This window comes from Sciurus carolinensis, chromosome 5, assembly GCF_902686445.1.
Source record: "Sciurus carolinensis chromosome 5, mSciCar1.2, whole genome shotgun sequence".
Classification (NCBI taxonomy): Eukaryota; Metazoa; Chordata; class Mammalia; order Rodentia; family Sciuridae; genus Sciurus; species Sciurus carolinensis.
The window spans coordinates 150,409,049-150,431,534 of NC_062217.1; the positions used below are offsets into that span (position 1 = coordinate 150,409,049).

At 48.9% G+C, this 22,486-nt stretch overlaps 1 protein-coding gene across 5 annotated transcripts; it reads right to left on the bottom strand.

The window, feature by feature from the left end:
• Window positions 1–1,809: 1,809 nt before the first annotated feature.
• Kcnip2 (potassium voltage-gated channel interacting protein 2) lies at window positions 1,810–22,421 on the bottom strand. 5 transcript variants are annotated; one of them, XM_047552839.1, is made up of 10 exons: window positions 22,072–22,421; window positions 6,803–6,898; window positions 5,704–5,757; window positions 4,928–5,052; window positions 4,479–4,548; window positions 4,234–4,304; window positions 3,995–4,102; window positions 3,716–3,820; window positions 3,519–3,581; window positions 1,810–3,214 (listed from the first exon to the last, which is right to left on the bottom strand). In XM_047552839.1, exons 1-10 carry the CDS (start codon window positions 22,142–22,144, stop codon window positions 3,167–3,169), a joined length of 813 nt encoding a protein of 270 aa, XP_047408795.1. In that variant the 5' UTR covers window positions 22,145–22,421; the 3' UTR covers window positions 1,810–3,166. The 5 variants fall into 5 exon arrangements, with proteins under 5 accessions (XP_047408795.1, XP_047408796.1, XP_047408797.1 ...); XM_047552840.1 differs by lacking the exon at window positions 5,704–5,757 and having other exon boundaries at window positions 22,072–22,419; XM_047552841.1 differs by lacking the exons at window positions 5,704–5,757; window positions 6,803–6,898 and having other exon boundaries at window positions 22,072–22,415.
• Window positions 22,422–22,486: the final 65 nt, after the last annotated feature.

A 22,486-nucleotide genomic window follows, 5' to 3' on the forward strand; every position in this document is an offset into this window, starting at 1 on the left:
ATGACACTTTTCTCTTTGTTTCATACTTCACACCCTCACAACTGGCAGAAAATCAGCAGTCATGGTTTCATCTACTCTCCATAGTCCAAACTCCAGGCTGTGCTCCAGGTAATATCAACATTTTGTATCAAACTTGAAGGGTGGTTCTTGCTACACAATTGCTATACATTTTCTTTCCACATCATACCTCTCCCCCTGCTCCCATCACCTATAACAAGTGCTTAGTAGCCCCTTGATAAATATATGTGGAAAGAGAGACATAGGGCCCTGCCCTCACAGTTTACATTTTGGTTGGAGAAATTGACAATAACAAATTCAGTACATGTTATAGTTTGGAAATATAGCAATGTTCAGAGGTGGAGCTTCTGGTGATTGGATCATGAGGGTTCTGACCTCATCAGTGGATTAATAATTCGATGGCATTACTAGGTGGTGGAACCTGTAGGAGGTGGGACATAGTTGAAGGAGTAGATCTTTGATGGGGGGTGTCCTTGAGGACTGTGTCTTGTCCCTGGCCCTTTCCCCCACCCTCCTCTGCTTCCTGATGCCATGAGGTGAGCAGCTTTGCTCTGCCATGTTGTTCCACCATGAAATACCACCTCACACAGGTCCAGAATGAATGGAACAGAACCAGCCAACCATGGACTGAAACCTCTGAAACTGTGAGCCAAAAATAAATCTTTACCCTAAGTTGTTTTTTCTCAAGTATTTTGTTACAGCAACAAAAAGCTTAACAGAGTTCTAACACAGGAACAATCTGTGATAAGTGCTTTAAGGGGGAAAGGCTAATGATGTGATGAATAATAACAGCAACAAGGAAGAGCTATTTCAAATGGATTAATAATAAGTAGTCATTTAGGTGAGTGATTATGTACTAGGGAAGAGTATCATGGTGGAACTGAAGGACTAATAAAACAGATGAAGAGAGAGAGAACGAGAGGAAGAAAAGAAGACTCACAATTTTTTAGTACTGGAGATTGAACCCAGTGGTGCTCTCTACTACGGAAATACATTCCCAACCCTTTTTATTTTTTATTTTGAGTCATGATCTTGCTAAATTGCTGAGGCTGGCCTCAAACCTGGCAATCCTCAGCTTGCAAAACTTCAGCTTCCCAAGTAGCTAGGATAACAGGCATGTGCCAATGACTTGGCTAAAGACTCTTAAACACTGAAGGGCTGGGGATGTAGCTTAGTGACAGAGCACTTACCTAGTATTTGTGGAGCACTGAATTCAATCCCCAGTACTGAAAAAAGAAAAAAAAGAAAAGGAAAATAATAAAAGAAACTAACTCAGGGGAATTCCCCTCAAACTAAAGCACTTTGTGATTAACTACATTTGTAAATTAGAAATTCTTAGAAATTAGAAATTCTAAATGTCTGCCAAAAGATAACTTTCTTGGAATAATCTCTGAGACATCAACATCTTGTCCTTCCTTGCCCATTGGGGGATGTGGAAGAAAGAGTCAAGTGGGAACCTAAGGTCAGGTGGGTTGCCAACTATTCCAGAACCTGAATCTTGGTCTCCTGCCAATGCATGGCAGGACTCAAAAAGACAGGCCCTCTATCTTAGACAGATCTAAGATAGATAGATCTTTTTTTTTTTTTTTTCCAGTTGTAGATGAACATAATACCATTATTTTAATATGGTGCTAAGGATTAAACCTAGTGCCTCACATGGGCTAGGCAAGTGCTCTACCACTGAGCTATACCCCCAGCCCTTTCTTGGGGATCTAAAAGGCTACAGGCACATGATTTGGGGGCCATGCAGTATTTATGGGGTGGGAAGAACAAAAAGGCAGAGACAGCAGCCTGTGCATAGCCATTGTGTTTTATTGGATCTGGTGTACTTGTTATTTTACAAAATATACAGAAGAGTCAAAAATGCAAAGCAGTCAGCAGTGTCTGATGGGACATGGAGGTCCCTGGGGGCTCTTCCTCTCAGATTCTGGCTGACTGGGAGGGTGAGTTGAAAGGGACAAGCAGGTATATTAATGAGTAGCAGCATGGCAGGGGTCCTGATGATGAGGTGGAACAACCTGGGTCCTATCATCCCTGCCTTTTCAGTGTGCTCAAGGGCATCTCTGAATAGACTAAGAAGAGAAAACTAGGGAGTTGAGGAGGTTAGATAGGGGTTTAGGGTAGAGCCTGGGTTGATCAAAGGTTCTAATAAATGCTGCCCCCGCCCCCCCCCAGGCATGCCTTCCTCCTTCATTCTCCCTCTAAGGCATCCACTGGGAGGGGTGATGGGACCCAAGTTCAGGAAAGGCCCTGATTCACTCCATGCCTACAAAGCTAGAAGACATGGCAAGTGAAACAAAATAGGCAATGAGCAGGAAGAGCAGGCTGTAACTTTGTTAGGCATCAACCAAGACATCTCCCACTCACAATCCCTACCACCACCACCATACAAGCAGGAAGGAGGGGGGGAGAGAAGGAATTTCAGGGATGAGCCAAATATCTGGTTCCCAAGCTCTCCTAGAATACTGAGAAAGGTATGGAAAACTTCTGGGACATTCCTGTGACATAAAGGCCTTCTGAAAAGTTTTGAAACTCTAATGGCCTGGGGTAGTACACTGTGGAACTTGGAGCTTTAACAACATGCCTGAGGTCTAATGATCTTCCATGGCCTTTCTGTTCTTTACTCCAGTCAGATACTAGGACCAAACCACTGGCTCAGGCCCAAGATTTCTCCCTTAGTATTCTGTTTTCCTCCCACAAGGCTCTCAAAGGCTGGTGAAAAGCCAGCTAGTATGCCAAGGACAGAGCATCCTCTCTGAGAAACACTTAGGGGGAAGTGTTTATGACATCAGGGATGGGGAAGCACCATAGCAGGAGACATTCTGTCTAGTGTTGTGGTTTCTAGAATTGGCTTGGGAGGTGGGCATCACTCATTTCCTATAGCAGAGGTACCCACAGCACTGGGTGTCAGGCAAGAAGGGGGTAAAAGCTGTTGGGAGTTGGGACACCCACCAGATGTACTCTGCCCACTCTCTGGCCTCTTCAAATCCAGGGTTCTAGACTACTGAAGCCCCAGGCTTTTGGATCCCTACAGCCCGCAGGGTAGGGCTTAGATGAGGACAGACCTGGGAAGAGAAGGGCGAGGTCTGCCCAGACTAGGACTAGAACATGGTGCCCCCAGATCACACTAACTCCTTCTTCTGAGGAGCTAGATGACATTGTCAAAGAGCTGCATGGACCTCATGATGTTCTCATCCTGTGGCCATGGTGTGAATGAGGCAGATTGGAGAGAGAGAGAGAGAGAGAGAAAGAGAGAGAGGGAAAGGAACTTGTCAGAGACAGGAAGAAGGACACTGAATCCAGATGGGAACATTCAGGGGCAGAGAGGAAGGAGATACCCAGAGAGAGGGAAGGGTAAAATGTCCCTTATCATGAAGGTACAGGATTGGGGAATGGGGATGAGATAGGGAGGAGGTACGTTGACCAAAGGAAATTTTTCATACATCACTAATTGAGGCTCTGAGTCCAGACCAGGGAAATATAGAGGGCAGGGCCTGTACCTTTTGACAAGACTCAATGAATTCCTCAATGGTCACCACACCATCCTTGTTTCTGTCCATCTTCTGCAAGAAGGTGGTCAAGCAGGGGGAACAAGAGGGATGGTGGAAAGGCAGGCAGAGCTCAGGTAAGTTCCCTGATGGTTCCTGGTCTCCTTCCCTTCACTCCAAGGCCCTCCAGCCTACCCAGTTCCAGGTACCTGGAAGAAGCTCTCCACATGTTCCCTTGGGGCCTCCTCCCGGAGTGCAGGGTATGTGTACTTGCCCATCATGTCATAGATGGACTTCATGATGTCAAGCATTTCCTGTTAGGCCAAAAGAGAAGATCCCTCCTCAGAACCTCCAGACTCCAAACCAAGAAGCTGAGGGCCTATGTAGACTAACCCTCTTGCTGGTGATACATATATGGGTTGTTTTCTTCCCATGGCCCTTTGTACCCCATATCCCATCTCCCACATAACCCTTCAGTTGCCCTGCACCTCCTTGGTGATACAGCCATCTTTGTTGAGGTCATACAGGTTGAAGGCCCAATTCAACCTGTCATCTATGGTTCCCCGAAGAATCACCGACAAACCAGCGACAAAGTCCTAGGAAGGGAGTAGAGGAGAACTGTGACTTCAGGTACCCTTCACCCAATCCTTTCTTTGGATTTGACCTAGAGATCCTGGTATGTAAACCCCAGGAAGTAGGCTTCCCTGACCCATCTCCCCAAGCTCACCTCAAAACTGACTGAGCCATCATGGTTAGTGTCGAAGGCATTGAAGAGGAAAGTGGCATAAGTGCTGGAGTCTGTAGGACAAACGTGGGGAAGTGAGCCTGGTTTCCAGACAGGAAAGGACTTCCTTCTTCTATGAAGCTTCCCCAAGTCCTTCATCACCTTGACATTCCCAGTCCTTCAGAACCCTCTCTCCCCACTCAGCCTAGAGAAGAATAGCTGCTTTCTCTTGGGCCTTGTCTACTCACCTCCTTGAGGAAAGAACTGGGAGTAAATTTGCTTGAAGTTCTCCTCATTGACAATTCCGCTGGGACATTCCTGGGAGGAAGAAGAGGACCAGATTGAGGGCAGAGACAAAACCCACTTTCTTTTTACTGCCCTTCTCCCACCCTCCATGCCAGACTTCCAGGGAGGAGAAGTCATCATGCTTCCAGGGGACTCACCACTTAGGTCTTGGTGTGGCAGGTAAGACTCCTTCCCCAGTGCACGAATGAAAACACATAACTAAACCCAGGTCTACATGATCAGAGTGCATGTTTTGGCCCGAGGCCAAAACCTCAGGTTAAAAGTTGGGTCTCTGGAGCCACCTCCTGCTGCCTCACTTCTCAAAGCATTCAGGCCACACTTTCCGGGAAGGTGCATCAGCTGGGGCCCTCCTGCTCCACCCTTACCCAGTTTGGCCTCTCCTTCCACTCACGTTCTTGAAGCCCCGGTACAGAACTTGCAACTCCTTGCGCGTAAACTTGGTTTGCTCCTGCAGCTGCTCCAGACCTTCAGGTCGGTGACACACGGTGGACAGTTCAAACTCATCCTCTATGCTGTCTGTGGGGAGCGGTGGGGTGGGGGGGAACAGCCGCGCCTCAGGCCCGGCCCCCTGCTCTTCAAAATCACCGACCCATACACCCTCCTCCCTGTCCCATCTTCGGCACCGAAGACTGCCTGCCAGTTCTCTGGACCCAGAGCTGAGGACATCCAGGAAAGGAGAAAGGACGCTGGTCGGTTTCAAGGTCTATCAGTGGGCCAAGGCCAGGCCTGGCCTGACTCGGCCCCAGAGACTGGGTCCAACTCGGCCCTTGACCCTGGGCCTTTAATTCCCGGTTGCAGAAGAAGGCCCTCAGTTGCATCTTCGTTCCAGAGAGGGAGGAGTGGAAAAAGCTGGTTCAAAAGCCGGTGTCGGAAGTTGGGCGCTCCCGAGGTTTTTTTTTTTTTTTTTTTTAACCAACGCAGATTTGCCCCGCCCCAACTTTGCCCAGCCCAGATCTTCCCCTCCCCAAGTCAAGCTCTGCCCATCCCAGCCATGCCTGAGCCATGCTCCGCCCTGCTCCAGCCAATCTCCATCCGGACCCCAACCCTGGCACCATCTCCGGACCCACCTCAGTCCCGCTTTGTCAACCAATGTTCAGCCCCCAGGCAAATGCCCCCACCCCCCACTCCCGAAGCCCCGCCCCCGTCCCCACCAGGAGAGTAAGTCACCTGGGTCCAGCGGGCGGGGTCTGTGGGGGCGGAGGGAGGCTGGGGCGGCTAATGCTGAAGGGAGTGAACTGTCACCGAGAAAGTGGAAGACCCGGCCCAGTGCAGACACTCACCTCGCTTCTCACACACAGCAAATCTCACAGACCTGTACATAATGCACACACCCCAAACTCGCAGCAAAAGCACACGTAAGGAGCAGACATACACAAAACAGATCCCACACACACAACCATGTCCCTATTTTTCAATCTACCTATGATGGGACCTATTCGAATCAAACGCCATGACAAAAACAGTTACAAAACGGGACTTTTATAGCTTGCAAAATTCAGTATGATCCTCTTAAGTGGGTACAAGAGACTTAGGGAGAAAAGATCCTCTTGAGGTTACTTAGTTGGGGACCAGCCTAAGACCGAATCCCCAGGTATTGCCGGGCCCGGTGGAGCACGCCTGTAATCCCGGTGCCTCGGGAGGTTGAGGCAGGAGGATTCCAAGTATGAGGCCAGCTTTGGCAACTTAGCGAGAACCTGTCTCAAAAAAAAGGGCTGGGGATGTAGCTCAGTGGTAGAGCGTCCCTGCATCACTTCCCTCATGAGCTGCCCCCCCCCCCCCCACAAAGAAAACCCAAGTATCCTGGCATCTGGAGGAAGGAGGCCTCCATTCTCTCTATACCTGCAACCATCATCCCATTGTGGCACAGGTGAAATATATTGCTAGGCCCAAAACATACACAGGGACAGGCAGTTCACACAGTCACAAACATTAACCCAGTTAAACTGGGCTAGACCCTCTTAGTTGCCTGGTCCCGACCCCTTCCCTGCCCAGGCCCACATAGGCTCGGGTCTGGGCCCTGCTATACTGGCCACGCCCAAACGCTCGGGTCCTGCTCTATTTTGCAGAGCAGTGACGCCCACAGGCACTCTGGACAGCACACACATACCAGCTTCATCCAAGCACACCAGCCAGCACCCACTCCAACCCCCACCCCGACCCCGCCAAACTGGCCGCTTCCACACGTGTGCGCAGGACTGCTTCCTGTCACTCCCGCACAATGCCACACACTCGGCCCCACCCCCGGAAACACAGGAGAAGCACTTGCTTTCACTGACTGAGGGCAGGGCTTGGGGCCCGCAGCAAGGCAGCAGCTTGAGGAACCGCTGCTTCAGCGCTTTTTTAGTGGGCCCTGGAGGGTGGCCTAGGAAGAGAGAAACCCCAAGAAGGCAGGTTAACTCCCTCTTTTCCCTCCGTTCCCTGTCCCCTCCCCGCCAGTCACAAGTCAACCCTGGCTGGAGCGAGGCTAGGAGAGGAATGGGATAGGAAGGGGACAAGGATAACTGGAGGCAGGTTAGGAAGCCTACTGGGTCTAACAGGCATGCAAAGTCCATGGAGGCAAGGTTGGGGTATGTAATATAATGGGATATGGCCCAGCCACAATGAGGCAGCAAAGGGAGAGGACTACTGACCTCAGTGTCTTTGCTGACACAGTGCCCTTGGCTTGAGTGCCATAGCTGGACCTCAGGGAAATGTCCAACCTAAGGATTGCCTCCCGGCGCTCTCTTGCTCGCGCGCTCTCTCTCTCTCTCTCTCTCTCTCTCTCTCTCTCTTTCTCTCAGACACACAAACATGCATGTATAGGGACACAATGATAAGTCAGATAGGTGCTGGTGACAGTTTAATAACCTGTAACTCGTACCTGATGACCTCTTAAGCATGCTCTAACACATGGACACACCTAAAACTCCTTAACACATACAATCATGACCTAAGTAAAACATGACATACAGATGAAGACCCACACAGGCCATTTCATTATCAAACCACACAGGAAAACAATGATCTGGGCACAGTGGTCTACACCTATAATCCCAGCGACTTGGGAGGCTGAGGCAGCAGGAATGCAAGTTCCAGGCCAGCCTTAGCAACTTAGTGAGAACCTGTTTCAGGGCTGGGACCAGGTGCAGTGGTACACTCCTGTAATCCCAGTGACTTGGGAGGCTGAGACAGGAGGATCACATGTTTGAGGCCAGTCTCAGCAACAAAGTGGAGGCCCTGTCCCGAAATAAAAAATAAAAAGGGCCGGGGACGTAAGCACCCCTGGATTCAATCCTCAGTACTGAGAAAGCAAAACAAAACAAAAACACCACACAGGGCTGGGGTTGTGGCTCAGTGGTAGAGTGCTTGCCTAGCATGTGAGAGGTACTGGGTTTGATTCTCAGCACTGCCTATAAATCAATGAATAAAATAAAGGTCCATCAACAACTAAGTATATATATTTAAAAAAAGACACACATAGTGACCCTGGGACACCATAACACTGTGTGTTAAGAATACCATGACAAGGGTTGGGGAGATAGCTCAGTTGGTAGAGTGCTTGCCTTGCAAGCACAAGGCCCTGGGTTCGATTCCCCAGCACCAAAAAAAAAAAAAAAAAAGGAATACCATGACACAGCCATATCATATTCTGACCTAGATCCCCCATGGCACACAGACACCTAATATTGCACCTCACCCACAGAAGCTTCATCTGTCCTGGGTACATTCTACTTTTCTTTCCTGTAAATCCTTATTTGAAAGCACCCAGAATCTTCCTGAGCAGGGTTTCTTATCACCTAACATCTATGACATTAAGTGTGGCCCTTTCCCAGTCCTTTCTAGTATGGTTACTCTTTGAAGGGAAAATGATAGTGAACTTTGAAGCATAACAGATCTTGGAGATGAATATTTTGATGTGTTGTGAGGTTATTTAAGGTCCAATGATTACAGCTCCTCTTTCTCTGCTTCCTGTCACTTTATTTCTGCATGTATCTTACAGCTCTAACTGCACACTAGAAGCACCCTTAGCATTTATTGTGTATCTGTCTCTGAGCTGCATCCACCTACAGATTGCTGGGTCAGAGCCCACTGGACCTGAAACACCGACTAAAGTTTGCCTCAGTACATTTCCAAAGGGGCCCAACTTCCTTCAGTCATTCCCCCATCCGCACCCCAACTCACCTAGCCCTCCCAGGCCAGGCTCCACCCTCCACACCAGGAGGTAACTGTGTGAGGTTATCACCTTTTTGAACCTCATCTAGCTCCCTCCCCAACCCACTCCAGGAGCTATAGAGATGAGGAGGCAGTGGGCCAGGCTGGTGGGAGTGGGGGTTGGGAATCAATGGTGGCCTGGCCCCTGGCCCAGGTTTCCATTAGCCTGGACTTGTGCCTGGGGCCTTTGGTGGTGTAGTCACCCAACTGGGGGGCAAGGCGGGGGAGTGAGGAGCAGAGCTCTCCTCCTGTCTTGCCCACTAGTCCCTGCCTAATCCCAAGCCTTAATCTCCTCTACGCTCCTTTAAAGGTGGGAAGAGAAAGCATCTGCCTTTAGACTACAGGATGTTGGAGCTTCCCACATAGCCTTTCTTCCCACCAAATAATCTAAAGGGGATGGCGAGTTAGCCAGTTTCTTCTTTTACTTTTTTCTTTTTTTCCTCCCCCTGCAGTTCTGGGGATCAAACCCAGGGCCTAATGCATGCAAGGCAAGTGCACAACCACTGAGCTACATCTGCAGCCCAAGTTAGAGCCAGCAGACTTCCTCTTTTCCAGAATGAAAGAGAACCAGCTCAACCCAGCCTTCTGAGTTCATTTAGATCTAACTCCCAGTCTGCAGCAGAAGATAAAGGGTTACTTAAAAAAACGCTTCATGAACCTTCCCTGGTCCCCAGCATCCTTCACATCTTTCCAGTTTTCCCAGGTGTCTAACCCACAGCCCTGGCTATCCTCCCCTCCCCACCTCATGGTTCTTGCTTGTCTTGCCTGCCCCCCTGGTGCAACAGGAAAACAGCTGTGCCATGGAGCTGCACAGTTCTTTTGGTGAAGAGAAGGAAATCAAAACTCTGAGGGAGGAGGGAGGCTGAGGGAGGCTGAGAGAGGCGGGGGTGGGGGGAACAGAAGTGTTTCCCTTTCCACCTCCAGTAGCACTCTACCTACTGACTTCAGGATGGGAGGGGAGTTGACTTCTCACTCTCAAGGTTGAAACCTAGGAGATCATTCTGCCCTTGGTTCCTGAGAGGAGCTTGGAGAGCAAAGGGGCTTGGGGAGCAGGCCCCTCCCCCCTCCCCTATAAATGTCTCTAGAACCCACTCCCATTCCAAGCCTTGGGTATGGAGCTGGTATCCTCAGGGAACTAGAAACAGCTACATTCAGTCTTATACCCAAAGAGGCTCAGCCACTTGCCTTGTCCAGCTTGGGTGTGATCATATCTACCACCACACAAGCCACCCATGCGGTCATTAGGACATGTAATCATATATCTGTCATATACATGGGCTTACATAGTCACACACTGTCCTCTCACACACATGAGCACACAGTCATATTCCATGTCTCACACTGAGTTCACATACACATGAGTTCACATCCTGTAACCTACACCTATATACATGGAGGTGTGGAGAGTCACCCACACCTTCTTTGGGACCCTGGCTTTAAAAGGGACTCCCCAGAAATCTAGTGGAATCTCAGGAGCCCTGGGAATTTCCTCCTCTATTCCAGACACCCCTTGCCTGCCTCTCCTCCTATTATTCCTCATATTCCCCTCATCTCATCTCTACACCCAGTCCTCCCATGCTGCACCCCTTATTACTTCCTCAAATCTCCTCCTCCCCTTTCCCAGATCAACTCCTCAAGGCCCCCCCTTAATCTATCCCAAATATTCTGTCCCCCAGGCTGTGCTTGTTACCTCCCCTAGATGCTTATCTCATCACTCACCTGCCACCCTTGCCCCCAGTCATGAAGATGACGCATCACCCTCCCCAACACTGCAGGGTGGCTGACCCTCCCAGCCAGCAGTTCAGACACGCCCAGACACCTGGGTTACCTTCTAAGGATACTGGCTCGAAGAGGCCAAACTGCTCCAGGACCTTGACAAACAGAGCGAGGACTACGAGCACAGCAACCATCTCCAGCCCTTCCAGATTCATGGCAGGCCCCAGGCATGGCCCCCACCCAGCTGAGACCCAGACACACCGGCAGGCAGCCTCACACCACCTCCCCTTCAGGCTCTCCAGCCAGAGCAGGATCGCTGCAGCCTCCCTCCTGGTCTCCCGCTCTGGGTCTCCTCCCTCTCTCCCTCCCTCTCCTCTGCCCTACAAGCCTCCTAGCCACAGCCGCAGCCTCTTCCTCTTCATGGGGCCACCTCCACGGGAACTTTTGGTGTGAAGGATATGGGCCAGAGGAGGGAGGCAGTGACCTGCCACCATCCCTGAGGAGAGCTTCCCTGAGACACCCTGTGACCACTCTGTGCCACAGGGAGGGGGCAGCAGGAAAAGTTGTGCTTAGAAGGCAGGGAACAGTAGGGTGCATGTGTGACAGAAACTGCAATCAGCATATGAGTAACAGATACCCAGATATTGGGTTACCTCCCAAGAAGATAGGTTCAAAAAGGTCAAACTGCTTCAAGATCTTAACAGACAGCAAGCACTCTACGAGCACAATGACCATCTCCAGCTCTCCCAAGTTCATGGTATGGGACAGAATATGTTACAGGTCTATGGGTGTTTTTCTGTGTGTGTATATCCTTGGGTTTGTCAGTGGGAGTACAAGTCCCCTCATATGTGGTGGGTCTGTGCATATGTATATGTGATTGTGCACTTACACAAAAGTGTATGTTTTGTGCATGGTTAGTATGAGGTCTTGGTGTCTGTGATGTATGTGTGAATGTGTGGGAGTATTTCTGAGTGTGTATGGGGAAAGGTGTGTTTTAGTAGGGTTGTAGAATGTGGGTCTGAAGTTTGGTAGGCATGGATATGTTTTACAATGGGTCTGCAGTTGTGTAATTGTATTAATATGGACCCGTATGAGAATATAAGGAGGTGGAGAAGGCAGTGACCTCTCCAGATGTCAGACACAACTGACATCGATTGCGGTTGCCATGGAGACTGAGGAGGGAAGCACTCTCTTCCCACAGGCCACAGATAGTGAAACTGAGACCCAAGGGAGAGAGGATTAGGTCCAATATCCTGGGCAGGAAAAAGGCAGCTTACCAATTTCATGACCCTCTCGGGAGCAAACTTATTGCAGCTGCCTTAGGGACCAAGAGATCTATGTTTCTTGAGGAGAGGGGGTACTGTGTGCATCCCTTCCTTTGATTGGGACCTCATTCAGGAGATGCCAAATCCTTCCTGCTCTTCAGAAATTGCTGCTATTGCTGATGGAGAAACCTAGGGTAGAAGGGAAATCTAAACCTTCTCATCCCCCACCTTCTGGCCTCCCTCCCTCCCTCCTCTTCCCTGTTCCTTCCTGGGGATGTGGTTGTATGGACAAGACTGGGAGAAATCTGCAGAGCCAGCGAGACACAAGACAAGGGTCTATGAGTTAGTAACCTCTGACACCATGACTACCAGTACTGGCTGACAGTGATTGAGCACTCACTATGTGCTAGATGATATGCTATATGCTTACAGATGTTATCACACTGAGCTTGCAAAATACACCTATTAAGGTGGTACTGTGATCCCCATATCGGTGAAACTAAAAGACAGGTTAAGTAAATCTCCAAGATTAGAGCCTTGATTTTAATCCAATCTGACTCTGAGCCTACACTCTAAACCACCATGTACATTTGCTCTCTTCTTTGAAAGCTTGTCCACCTAGGAGGTCCCATTTAGGAGAACTGATCCCAGAGAGAATCCTCCCTCTTATCTAGTTCTGGGAATTGTGTCCCAGCCCTAATGGTGGTGATGGTGGTCTGGCCTACTACTGCTCCAGTTGATTCACTGTTCTGCAGTTCTGCATGACCACCACTGGGGGTCAGGCCTCTACCTCTCACCATATCTTATCCCTTCTGTCTTACCCAAATCCCACAAATTAGCAGATTAGATCTAGGAAGAAGGGTATGCCTCCTGCAGGATTGGTGCTCTGCTTGCCCACCTCCTCTGAGGTTGGGGAGCCAATTCTGGTGTTGCTTTCAGTTTCTCATACCTTGCATAACCAACAAATCTCTCTCTCTCTTCAAATTCCCTCCTGGCATTTAATACCCTTCCTCTGCCTTCATCAACAGGTTCCTTTATTTCACTTTGTTTCAGTCAGTTCAGTGATCTTACTGTCCCCCAAACACACCAAACTAGGTCCTATCTCTGTGTCTTTGTTCCTCTCTGTCTGGGATGCCCTCCTCTCTGCTTTCCCTCTATCCTACAGGTCCCCCCAGCCCTTTGGTGCTGGGGATCGAACCCCGGGGCACTTTACCACTGAGATACATCCCCAGCATGTTTTTTTTTTTTTTTTTTTTTTTTTTTTTTTGAGACAGGGTCTTGCTAAGTTGCCTCACTAAGTTGTTGAGGCTGGCTTTGAACTTGGGATCCTCCTGCCTCAGCCTCCTGAGTCCCTGGGATTACAGGCATGTGCCACAGTGCCCCACTATCTTACATTTCTTACCTATCCTTTAGAGGTAGCTAAAATTTTGCTTCCTTTTAGAGGATCCAGCTCTCAGTGGTCTATTAGTTACCTGAATTCCTACAGAATTCCTTGTTGAGCCTGAAAACTCAGCACTTAATTCTATAATGTTAATTAGATGGAACTGTAAACAGAGGTGGTGTAGCATGGGAAATAGTAGCATGAGCCAAGATGCCAGAATCCCTGAATTCAAATCACAGCTCTGCAACTTGCAATTAACTGAGTGAGTTTTCTTTTCTTTCCTTCTTTCCCAACCCCATCTTTGTTTTTTCTTTTTCTGTAGTACTGGGGATAGAACCCAGGGCTGCATGCATGCTAGGCAAGTGCTCTACCACCAGGCTACACACTTAGTCCTTATTAATTTTTTTTTGTTTGAAAATGGGTGCAGTGGTGCATGTCTGTAATCCCAATGACTCAGGAGGCTGAGGCAGGAGAATTGCAAGTTCAAGGTTAGCCTGGGCAACTTGCACCTGGCTAACTGAGTTCTTTTACCTCTGTGCACATCAGTGGTTGCAGGGGGGATAAATGAACTAATGCATGAAAAGATGTTGGAATAATCCCTGACATGGAATAAATGCTGCATAAGTGTTATCATTATAAATAACATACATTGTCCCCCCATATTTGTATAGCTCTTGACAGTTTACAAAGCATTTCCACAAACATCTTGATGGAATCTTGATGGATTCTCATGACTACCACATGAGTAGGCAGTGAATAGTATTGTGCACATTTCACTGATGAGGCCTGAGGATATAAAAACACTTGCTCAGCCTGGAGCAGTGGTACACACCTGTAATCCGAGCTATTCAGGAAGCTGAGGCAGGAGAATTGCAAGTTCACAGCCAACCTCAGCAACTCATGGAGACTCAGTCTCAAAATAAAAATTAAGGGCAGGGATGTGGCTCAGTGGTAGAGTGCTTGCCTGACGTGTGAGGCACTGGGTTTGATTCCCAGCATGGCAGAAAAATGAATAAATAAAATAAAGATATTGTACAACTATAATTTAGTTGTAGTTGATATCTACAACTAAAAAATTTTTTTAAATAATAAAAAAAAATTAAACGAGGGGGCTGGGGAATTTAGGTCAGTGGTAGAGCACTGGCCTAACATGTGCTAGGCCCTAGGATTAATCCTCAGCACCATACAAATAAAATAAAATTAAATAAATAGAAAGGGCTGGAGATTTACCTCAGTGGTAAAGTGCCCCTGGGTTCAACTCCCAGTGCCAGAAAAAGAGAAACTTGCTCAAGAATACCCAGTTAAGAGGGACTAAGCTCCTAGAGGGCAAAGATGTTGAAAAATTATACTTAAATAGAGTGCCAGGATGGTACCTGTGGAACAAAGGTGAACCAAATACAGTTCTAGCTCTTACTGGGTGAGGAGAGACAATCCCCTTGAGAGAACTATAAAGCATCTATTTTTTTTGAAAAAAATTATTTTATGCCTACTCTGTGATAGGAACTGTCCTAGGCAAGGTATAAAGGGAGCTATAGAAAAAAACTTTCTAACTAGGAGGCCAGAGAAACTTGGAGAGGGACGTTTTGAGTTTGTTTGGCACTGGGGATTGAACCCAGGGACACTTAACCACTGAGTTGCTTATTGCCTTGCTAAGTTGCAGAGGCTAGCTTTGAACCCATGATCCTCCTTGTCTCAGTCTCCCAAGCCTCTGGGATTACAGGTGTGCACCACCATGCCTGGCCTGAGTGGTTTTTTTACATTTTTTAAAATGTCTATTTATTATTATTATTTGGGAGGGGGTAAGATTGAACTCAGGGGCACTCGACCACTAAGCCACATCCCCAGCCCTTTTTTTGTATTTTATTTAGAGACAGGGTCTCAATGAGTTGCTTAGTGCCTTGCTTTTTGCTGAGGTTGGCTTTGAACTTGCCATCCTCCTGCCTCAACCTCCTGAGCCACTGGGATTAAAGGTGTGCATCACCACTGTACCTGGCTTCTATGTGTGCATCACCACCGTACCTGGCTTCTATTTATTTATTACTGATTGATACTGGGGATTGAACCCAGGGGCACTTTACCACTGAGCTACATCCCCAGTCCTTTTTATTTTAAGATGGGGTCTCTCTTAGTTGCTTAGGGCCTCACTAAATTGCTGAGGCTGGCCTCAAACTTGTGATCTTCCTGCCTTAGCCTCCCAAGCCCTGGGATTACAGGTGTGCACCACCATGCCCAACAAGCCCTTTTTATTTTGAGACAGGGTCTTGCAAATTGCTGAGGCTGGCCTCAAATTTGGGATCCTCCTGAGTAACTACTATAAGTGAATGATAAGTGCATGCCACTGTGCTGGCTGGGACCCTCCTTTTTCTCTCTCGCTCCCACTCTCAATTTTCAAAGACCTTGACCCAGCTGCACAGGGACTCAAGGTCCTAAACCAATCAGGGCTTTGGTGGGAAGGTCTGTTAGAAGTGTGGTGGTGAACTCCTGTGATTCAGCTGCTAGGGAGGCTGAGACGGAATTTTAAGTTAGAGGTAAGCCTGGGCAAGTTAGTGAGACCCTGTTTTAAAAAAAAATAATAATTAAAAATATATTTTTAAAAGGGCTGGGGATGTAGCTCAGTGGTAGAGTGCACCTGGGTTCAATGCCCAGTACTGTAAAATTAAAAACAAAACAAAAAAGTGAAAGAATAAGTTGTTTCCTAGGCTCTCCCTTCCCACTCAGAACCTTCTCAAGTCTTTAGGGCTCTATGAGAGACTTGCCTGTGCCACTGACATTAGCTCTTCTTCACCCAAGGGAGTGAAATCTTAATGGAAGCACTTCGGTGAGAACATCTTAGAGCATTAGTGTGGCCCTTCCCAGATCCCTTAAATCTCACCACAGAGATACTGCTATTATTTAGATGTTTACCTCCCACAGTACAAACCTGGAATAATATTGCCCTGTGGAGGAATCCACCCTATGCCACAAGTTACCCAGCCAGTGAAGACCCCAAAGCTGTCTCTCAGTCCCCCAGACTCACTCCATTCCCAGCTAAACCAAAAGATACTGCAGCCCCCAGCTGCATTAGGTGATTAATGACCTTCCTAGATGTTGGGGCTATTTTGGGTCCTGGAAGTCATGCCTGCAATGATTGAGAGCTGGCCCTGCCTGGTTCCAGCCATCTGTCACTGGAGACAAGGCCAAGCAGGAGATTTGGGGGATGCATGCTCCTCAAGAGACCTCCAAGCATGGCTCTGGTTCAGCCCTAACTCCCCTCCCTCTAGGCAAGAAGTGACCATAGACCCCTTTAGGGGTTCAAGTAGGTAACCATGGAGAGAACCATGGGTCAGGTTGTTTTGGTCTCTTTGAAGCCCAAGGGAGAAGGGATTCTGGGTTCATAGAACCTGTGGGCCTTGCCTGCATAGTCCTAGAGAAATCCAAGCGGAAGTATGCACAAATCTCAGCAGTACTATATGATACAATCCATACATCATAAACTCCACAAATGTCACACCAATGTACAACTTCATAAAAGCTACACAAGTAACTTAGTGATTCAGGAACCCCAAACCAAACCCTACAGCATACAACTTTAGGTGATCCCAAGGGTATGTAACCCCAGGATGCAGAGCCTCAATGATCACGATCACAAGGACACACAGCCTTAGCAATGTACAATTTAGTAATACACAATCCCATTAATACAGATTGCCAGAGATGGATAAAACAGGGATATAACAGTATTCATGCCATACAAGCCTATCCATCCTGTCATAAGCGAGCTTGCTGAGTTCATGTTCTAGTCCCATTTCAGGCTTTTTTCCTTCTGGACATTGACCCACATCTTTAGGCTCCCTTAACCTAAGTAATACAATAAAGAGCTGTACTTTTTCTCAGCTCAGCTCCAAGCTTCCTCCTTTCATGCCTGTGCCCTGTTCCCTCCACCATCATGAGGAACAATAATGACCCCTCGCCTTTCTTCTTTCAAGAGCCCTATCTTTTCCTCCTGCTCCCTAACGAATCCTATTCCTTGCTCCACTTCTGTCAGCGATCTTGCTTTTTAAACCCTTTTGAGGGAGCCTGCTCCCTTCATTTCTGTAAGCACCCTTTCTCCTCCCCACCTCTGTAAGACTCTCATCCCACTTCACTTTCTGAGGAGGGCTGCCCCCTCCCTTCCCTTCATCATACCTGGAGACAGGGACCCAGTCACCAGCTGGTAGAGTGATCGCGCTGCCTGCCCCAACGGGCTCCGGCACCTGCGGGGGCAGCGGTTCATGGTTCTGCAGGACAGCTTTGTGGCCAAGCTCCGCCCCCAAGCCCGGGGGGCGGTCTAGGCTGTCTCAGTCACCACCCAAGTGGGCTCTGCGTGGGCGGAGCAGGAGGGTTGGACTGACAGAAGTTCTCAGACCCTAGGGCTCTCCCCATTTTTCCCGGGCTGTGTTGAGAACCCTGGCCTCATCATTTGAAGCACCTACCCCCGAAGTTCCTAGACCAGTAAGGGCGGAGGGGCAGCACAAACTCCCCATTACCTTCTTTTGAAACATTTTGTGGATTCCTGGCAGGAAAGCCGGGTACACAAGGGTTTTGGAAAACGATCTGGAGGGAAATGGACCTTTTTTATTGCCTCTCTTCAGCTGTTCCTCCTGTCTCCCCCCCCCCCCCCCGCCATTTTGCTAAGGGGTAAGAGGACAAGAGTTGTCATGGCAACTCCCCACACTTCCACACTTCCTGAACCAACCAAAGAAAAAGGACGGAGGAGAGAGGCCAAGGGAGCTTATCCGAAGGTAAAGAGGAGCTGGCAGAGCTGTGCGTCCACTTGGTATTTGTCTCCTAGATCCAAATACGACTTAACCCACACTTTTTTTTCCTTGCTGGTACTGGGGAGTTCGACCACTGAGCTACATCCCCAGCCCCGTCCCCCATTTTCTTCTTCTTCTTCTTCTTTTTTTTTTTTGGAGACAGGATCTTCCTAAGTTGCCCAAGCTGGCGTCGAATTTGCGATCCTTCCAAAACCCTAAAACACCTTTTTTTTTTTTTTTTTGCGGTACTGGGAATCGAACTCAGGCTCTTGTGCTTGCAAGGCAAGCACTCTTCTAGCTGAGCTATCTCCCCAGCCCCCTAAAACACCTTTAAACTCCTAGGAAACCCTACATAAGAGGGAGTCCCAATCCTGACTGGGATCACTTTTTTAGAGGTGTTGAAAACATTATTATTATTAGGTATTGGAGACTGAACTAAAGGGTGCTTTACCTCTGAGCCACATCCCCAGTACTTTATTATTTATTTTTGGTACTGGAGATTGAGCCTGGGAGCGCTTAACCATGAGCTATATCCTCAGCCCCTTTTTCAATTTTCAATTTTGAGACAGGGTCTCGCTAAGTTGCTGAGGCTAGCTTCAAACTTTCAATATTCTGCCTCAGTCTCCCATGTCACTGGGATTACAGACGTGCGCCACTGCGCCTGGCCGAAAACCCTACGTTTAAGGAGTCACTTCCGAATTCTGTCTAGATCTTGCCCACTTAGTTGCCGCTCGAAATTAGTTCCGCAAGCATGGTTCCTTTAAGCCACACGGGGGCGCCCTACTCCCGGGAACAATACTTAGGGCCAGAGACGCAGGAGCTCAGAACTGGCGGGTCAGGTCCCAATTCTTTTCCCACCTTCTACTGTCCTGTACCGGCTTCTGCACTGGCAGGGCTTCGCTGATCGCAGACTTTTTCCACTGTACCGCACTGCCAAGTGGTTCCACTGGGCCCAGAAGACCAGAGGTATTAGGTGGTAGATGGAGTAGAATTCGAATTTCTTCCCCCTAAAAAGTCTCCCAGTTCTGAGGCTGGGATGGGAGTAGGGAAAGCTGGCAGTGGAGGGTTTCCAAGATGCCCAAAAGCACAACTTTGGGGCCGCTTCTGGCAGCCTGATCAGCTAGGATAATGCGGAGGAGGACAGGAGACCACTCCCATATCTGATCCTAGGAATACCTACTGGAAATCCCTTGGGGAAAGGGGAGGAGGCCTGGAGCACTTCAGCACCGCGGACAAGGTCTCCTCCTCTCAGGCTTCAGGAAATGCTCAGAGCAGTCAGTCATGGTTAACATAGGTGTCCCAGACTCATTTAACACTCATTAGAAACCCTCCTTAGAGCCGGGTGCAGTGGTGCACACAGGTAATCCCAGAAATTTGGGAGGCTGAGGCAGAGGATCACAAGTTCAAAGCCAGCCTCAGCAACTTAAAGCGACCCTGTCTAAAAAAAAAAAAAAAAAAAAAAGGTGTGTGTGTGTGTGGGCGGGGGTGCTGAGGATGTGGCTCAGTGGTTAAGTATCCCTGGGTTCAATCCCTGGTACCAAAAAAACAATAATAAGGAGTCCTCCTTTGAGAGGCGAGGTCCCTGGGTGTCCTATTTCTACTTCTCAAGTCATGTGTGGATCCATCTACCATAAGGATGCTGATGACCTAACCAGGATTCTAGATGCTTGTCAACATTTGATCTTTTTTTATTTTTCTTGGGAGACTGGCAAGTAGGCAGGCAGGAAGTTGTACTCCTCCCCCTGCCTTTTGGCAGTACTGGGATTTAAACCTGGGGCCACTTTACCACCCGGCTATGTCCCCAGCACAACCACCCCCACTTTTTAAACTATTATTTTGAGACAGGGTGCTGCTAAGTTCCCAAGACTGGCCTCAAATGTGTGATCCTCCTGCCTCAACTCCTGAGTAACTAAGATTACAGGCACGTACCAACATGCCTAACTAGTATTCCTCATTGTACAGATGAGAAAAGCGAGGGCCAGAGAGCGAAAGTCACATAGTTTGGTACATTTTCATTCCTGACAGACTGTTACGGTTTGGATATGAGATATCTCTTCAAAACTTCTATTAATGCAGGACTATGCAGAGGTGAAATTATTAAATTATGAGGGCCATAACCTAATCAGTCCAAGCTAGTTTGAATGAACTGTTAGAGCATGCCTGAAGGTAAGTCACTGGGGGTGTTCCCCTGGAAGGGTGCATCTTCTCTGCAGCCCCTTCCCCCTCTCTGCTTTCTGAGCCCACCAAAAACTGAGCGGTTTTCCTCAGCTGGGTCCTTCCTTCCATGATGTATTGCATCACTTTGGGTCCAGAGGATGGAGTCAGCTGTTTATGGACTGAGACCTCTGAAACTGTGAGCCCCAAATAAATTTTTCCTTCCTAAGTTGTTTTTGTCAGGTTTGGTCACAGCTATGCAAAAACTGACTAAAAAACTGACTTAACTCAGTGCACCTTCAAATCCAAGTGCTTCCCCACTTCCACCCAATCTCTAAAGGGAAGAATAAAGGCAGGAAACAAACCTAAGGTGTTAATGAGGGTCTTGGGCCCTTACAACTCTGAAAGATCCTGAGCTGGTAGGGGGAACAGAGTTCATAATACAACTGGATAGCTGAACTTTTGGAGCCCATCCAAATCTGAAACACATCTGGGGCACATCTGTCATTGTCCCACTCTGGGGCCTGCCTAAGTGAAGGATGCCCCTTCTTGATGTCTTGGTATATCACTACGGTCTCCTCAGGGTCAATGAGTGGGGAAGACACTTACTCAAGGTATAACATCCTAGTCCCCTCCCTCCTATTCAAAGGTCTTAACTTGACCCCATTAGGGAAGGACAAGGATCATGGCTTCCCCCTACCTCCCTGCTTTGTTTCAGACTCAGAAGGAACAGCCTCCCTCCTCCCACTCTCAGTTGGAGTTCTTAAGCAGACCACACAAGGAGAGGAATACACACATATATGGAAATGTACACAAGGTGACACACTCACCTACACAAACACCTGGATCTGCCTACCGAACCCATGATTGCATATATGCACAGATATCCTGGACTTACATACCTCCCCAAAGTGGGAGAGATATGTCTGGGCAGCAGAGTGGTTTTGGGGTATGTGAGAAGAGCCATGTGGCACTTCCCAGGCCTACAGCTTCTATCCCTGGCTCTGGAGGGAGGCAAGAGGATGTGTTTTCTCCAGGGTTCTGGTGAATTTCTCAAAGGGCTGTTGGGGATTGAAGGATTTTCATTTGTAAGAGTGATCTGAGTAATGGGGGAGGAGGCTGATCCAGCACTAACCAAAGCCTCCCTATGGGTGCCAGGTACTGGAACCATAGGGTGCACCCGGAAGTCAGTCTGGGCAATTGGACACTAGAGTCTCTACTTGGGTTCACCTAGGCTATTTGCAGAAAACTTGGGGGAAGCAGTGAGGTACAGTAAAGACTCCCTTCTGCTACAGGAAGCCGGAGAGGCAGCAAGGAGAAGTAACAGCATGGACACTCAGAAAGCCCTACAGCAGGCATCATACATGAAAGTACACAATCAGAACCAAATGTTAAAATAATCCACATAATCTCACAATCACAAAATATAACACAACCCACTTTAACAACTGCTCATCCCAGGAGATTCACAGTCATAGTCTGATAAAGAGACATATTACCATAAAGTGAAGCCCTGATACATTCTGGTTGTCACATGTCACTTCACACAGAATCACACACTCAAAGCCTATAGTTGCACATGCCACAGAGAAACAAGGTCAAAACAACTTAAGTACAACTAGGGTCCTACACAGTCTCACTCAAACATCAGACAATAACATAAATTGCACTGCCACACACACTCACACTCCTGGTTGTCACCAAGCCCAAGGCACATGGCAACCAGCTGTGGGAGGTGCACACACACATATACATAAAGCAGATACACATAAGAATGATAGGCGCTCACTCACGTAACACCTCCCACTCCAGACACACTCCTAGCCCTGTGTCATACACACCCACACCTGCTGCCTCTCCATACCTGCCCCACTTCGCCCCCACCCCCGCGAGACTCAAGGCTTTGAACCCGTGTCCAACTGCCTAGACCAGCTGGGAGGGTGCTTGGGAATGGGGCAGAGAGTGGGTATGGAGCAAGTCAGGGTCGGAGAGGTGGAAGGGTCTGGGGAATGTAATCCACCCTCCCTCCTACGACCCTGCGCCACTGACTCACCCGTGAGCTGATCATAAGAGCCGTCCAGATCTCGGGAATCGGACAAACTCTCCTTGCGGCCCTGGCCCCGCATGGCCCCCGGCGCCCCACTCCCGCCTGGGCCGAGGGAGGGGGCGCCGGGTAGCCAGGATAGGGCGCTCACACGGCGCCCCCTGGCGGCTTAGCGCACCGTTGGGGCTGGGGACCCAGGTGAGCCAAAGGTTGGGGGCCTAGTCGAGGAACCAGCCCGGTTCTAGGCCCCACCTAGGGGTCCCGGGGCAGGAGCAAGAGGCTTGGGCGGCAAATGAGCGCAGAGTCAGAGGCAGAGTGGAGCTGAGCTCAGAGCAGGAGCCGATCCGCCTCTCTCCTCCCGCCCCCTCCCCGCGGCTGTCACTGCCGCCTCCCCTCTTTGGCGCTGCCGGGATTGGCTCCCCCT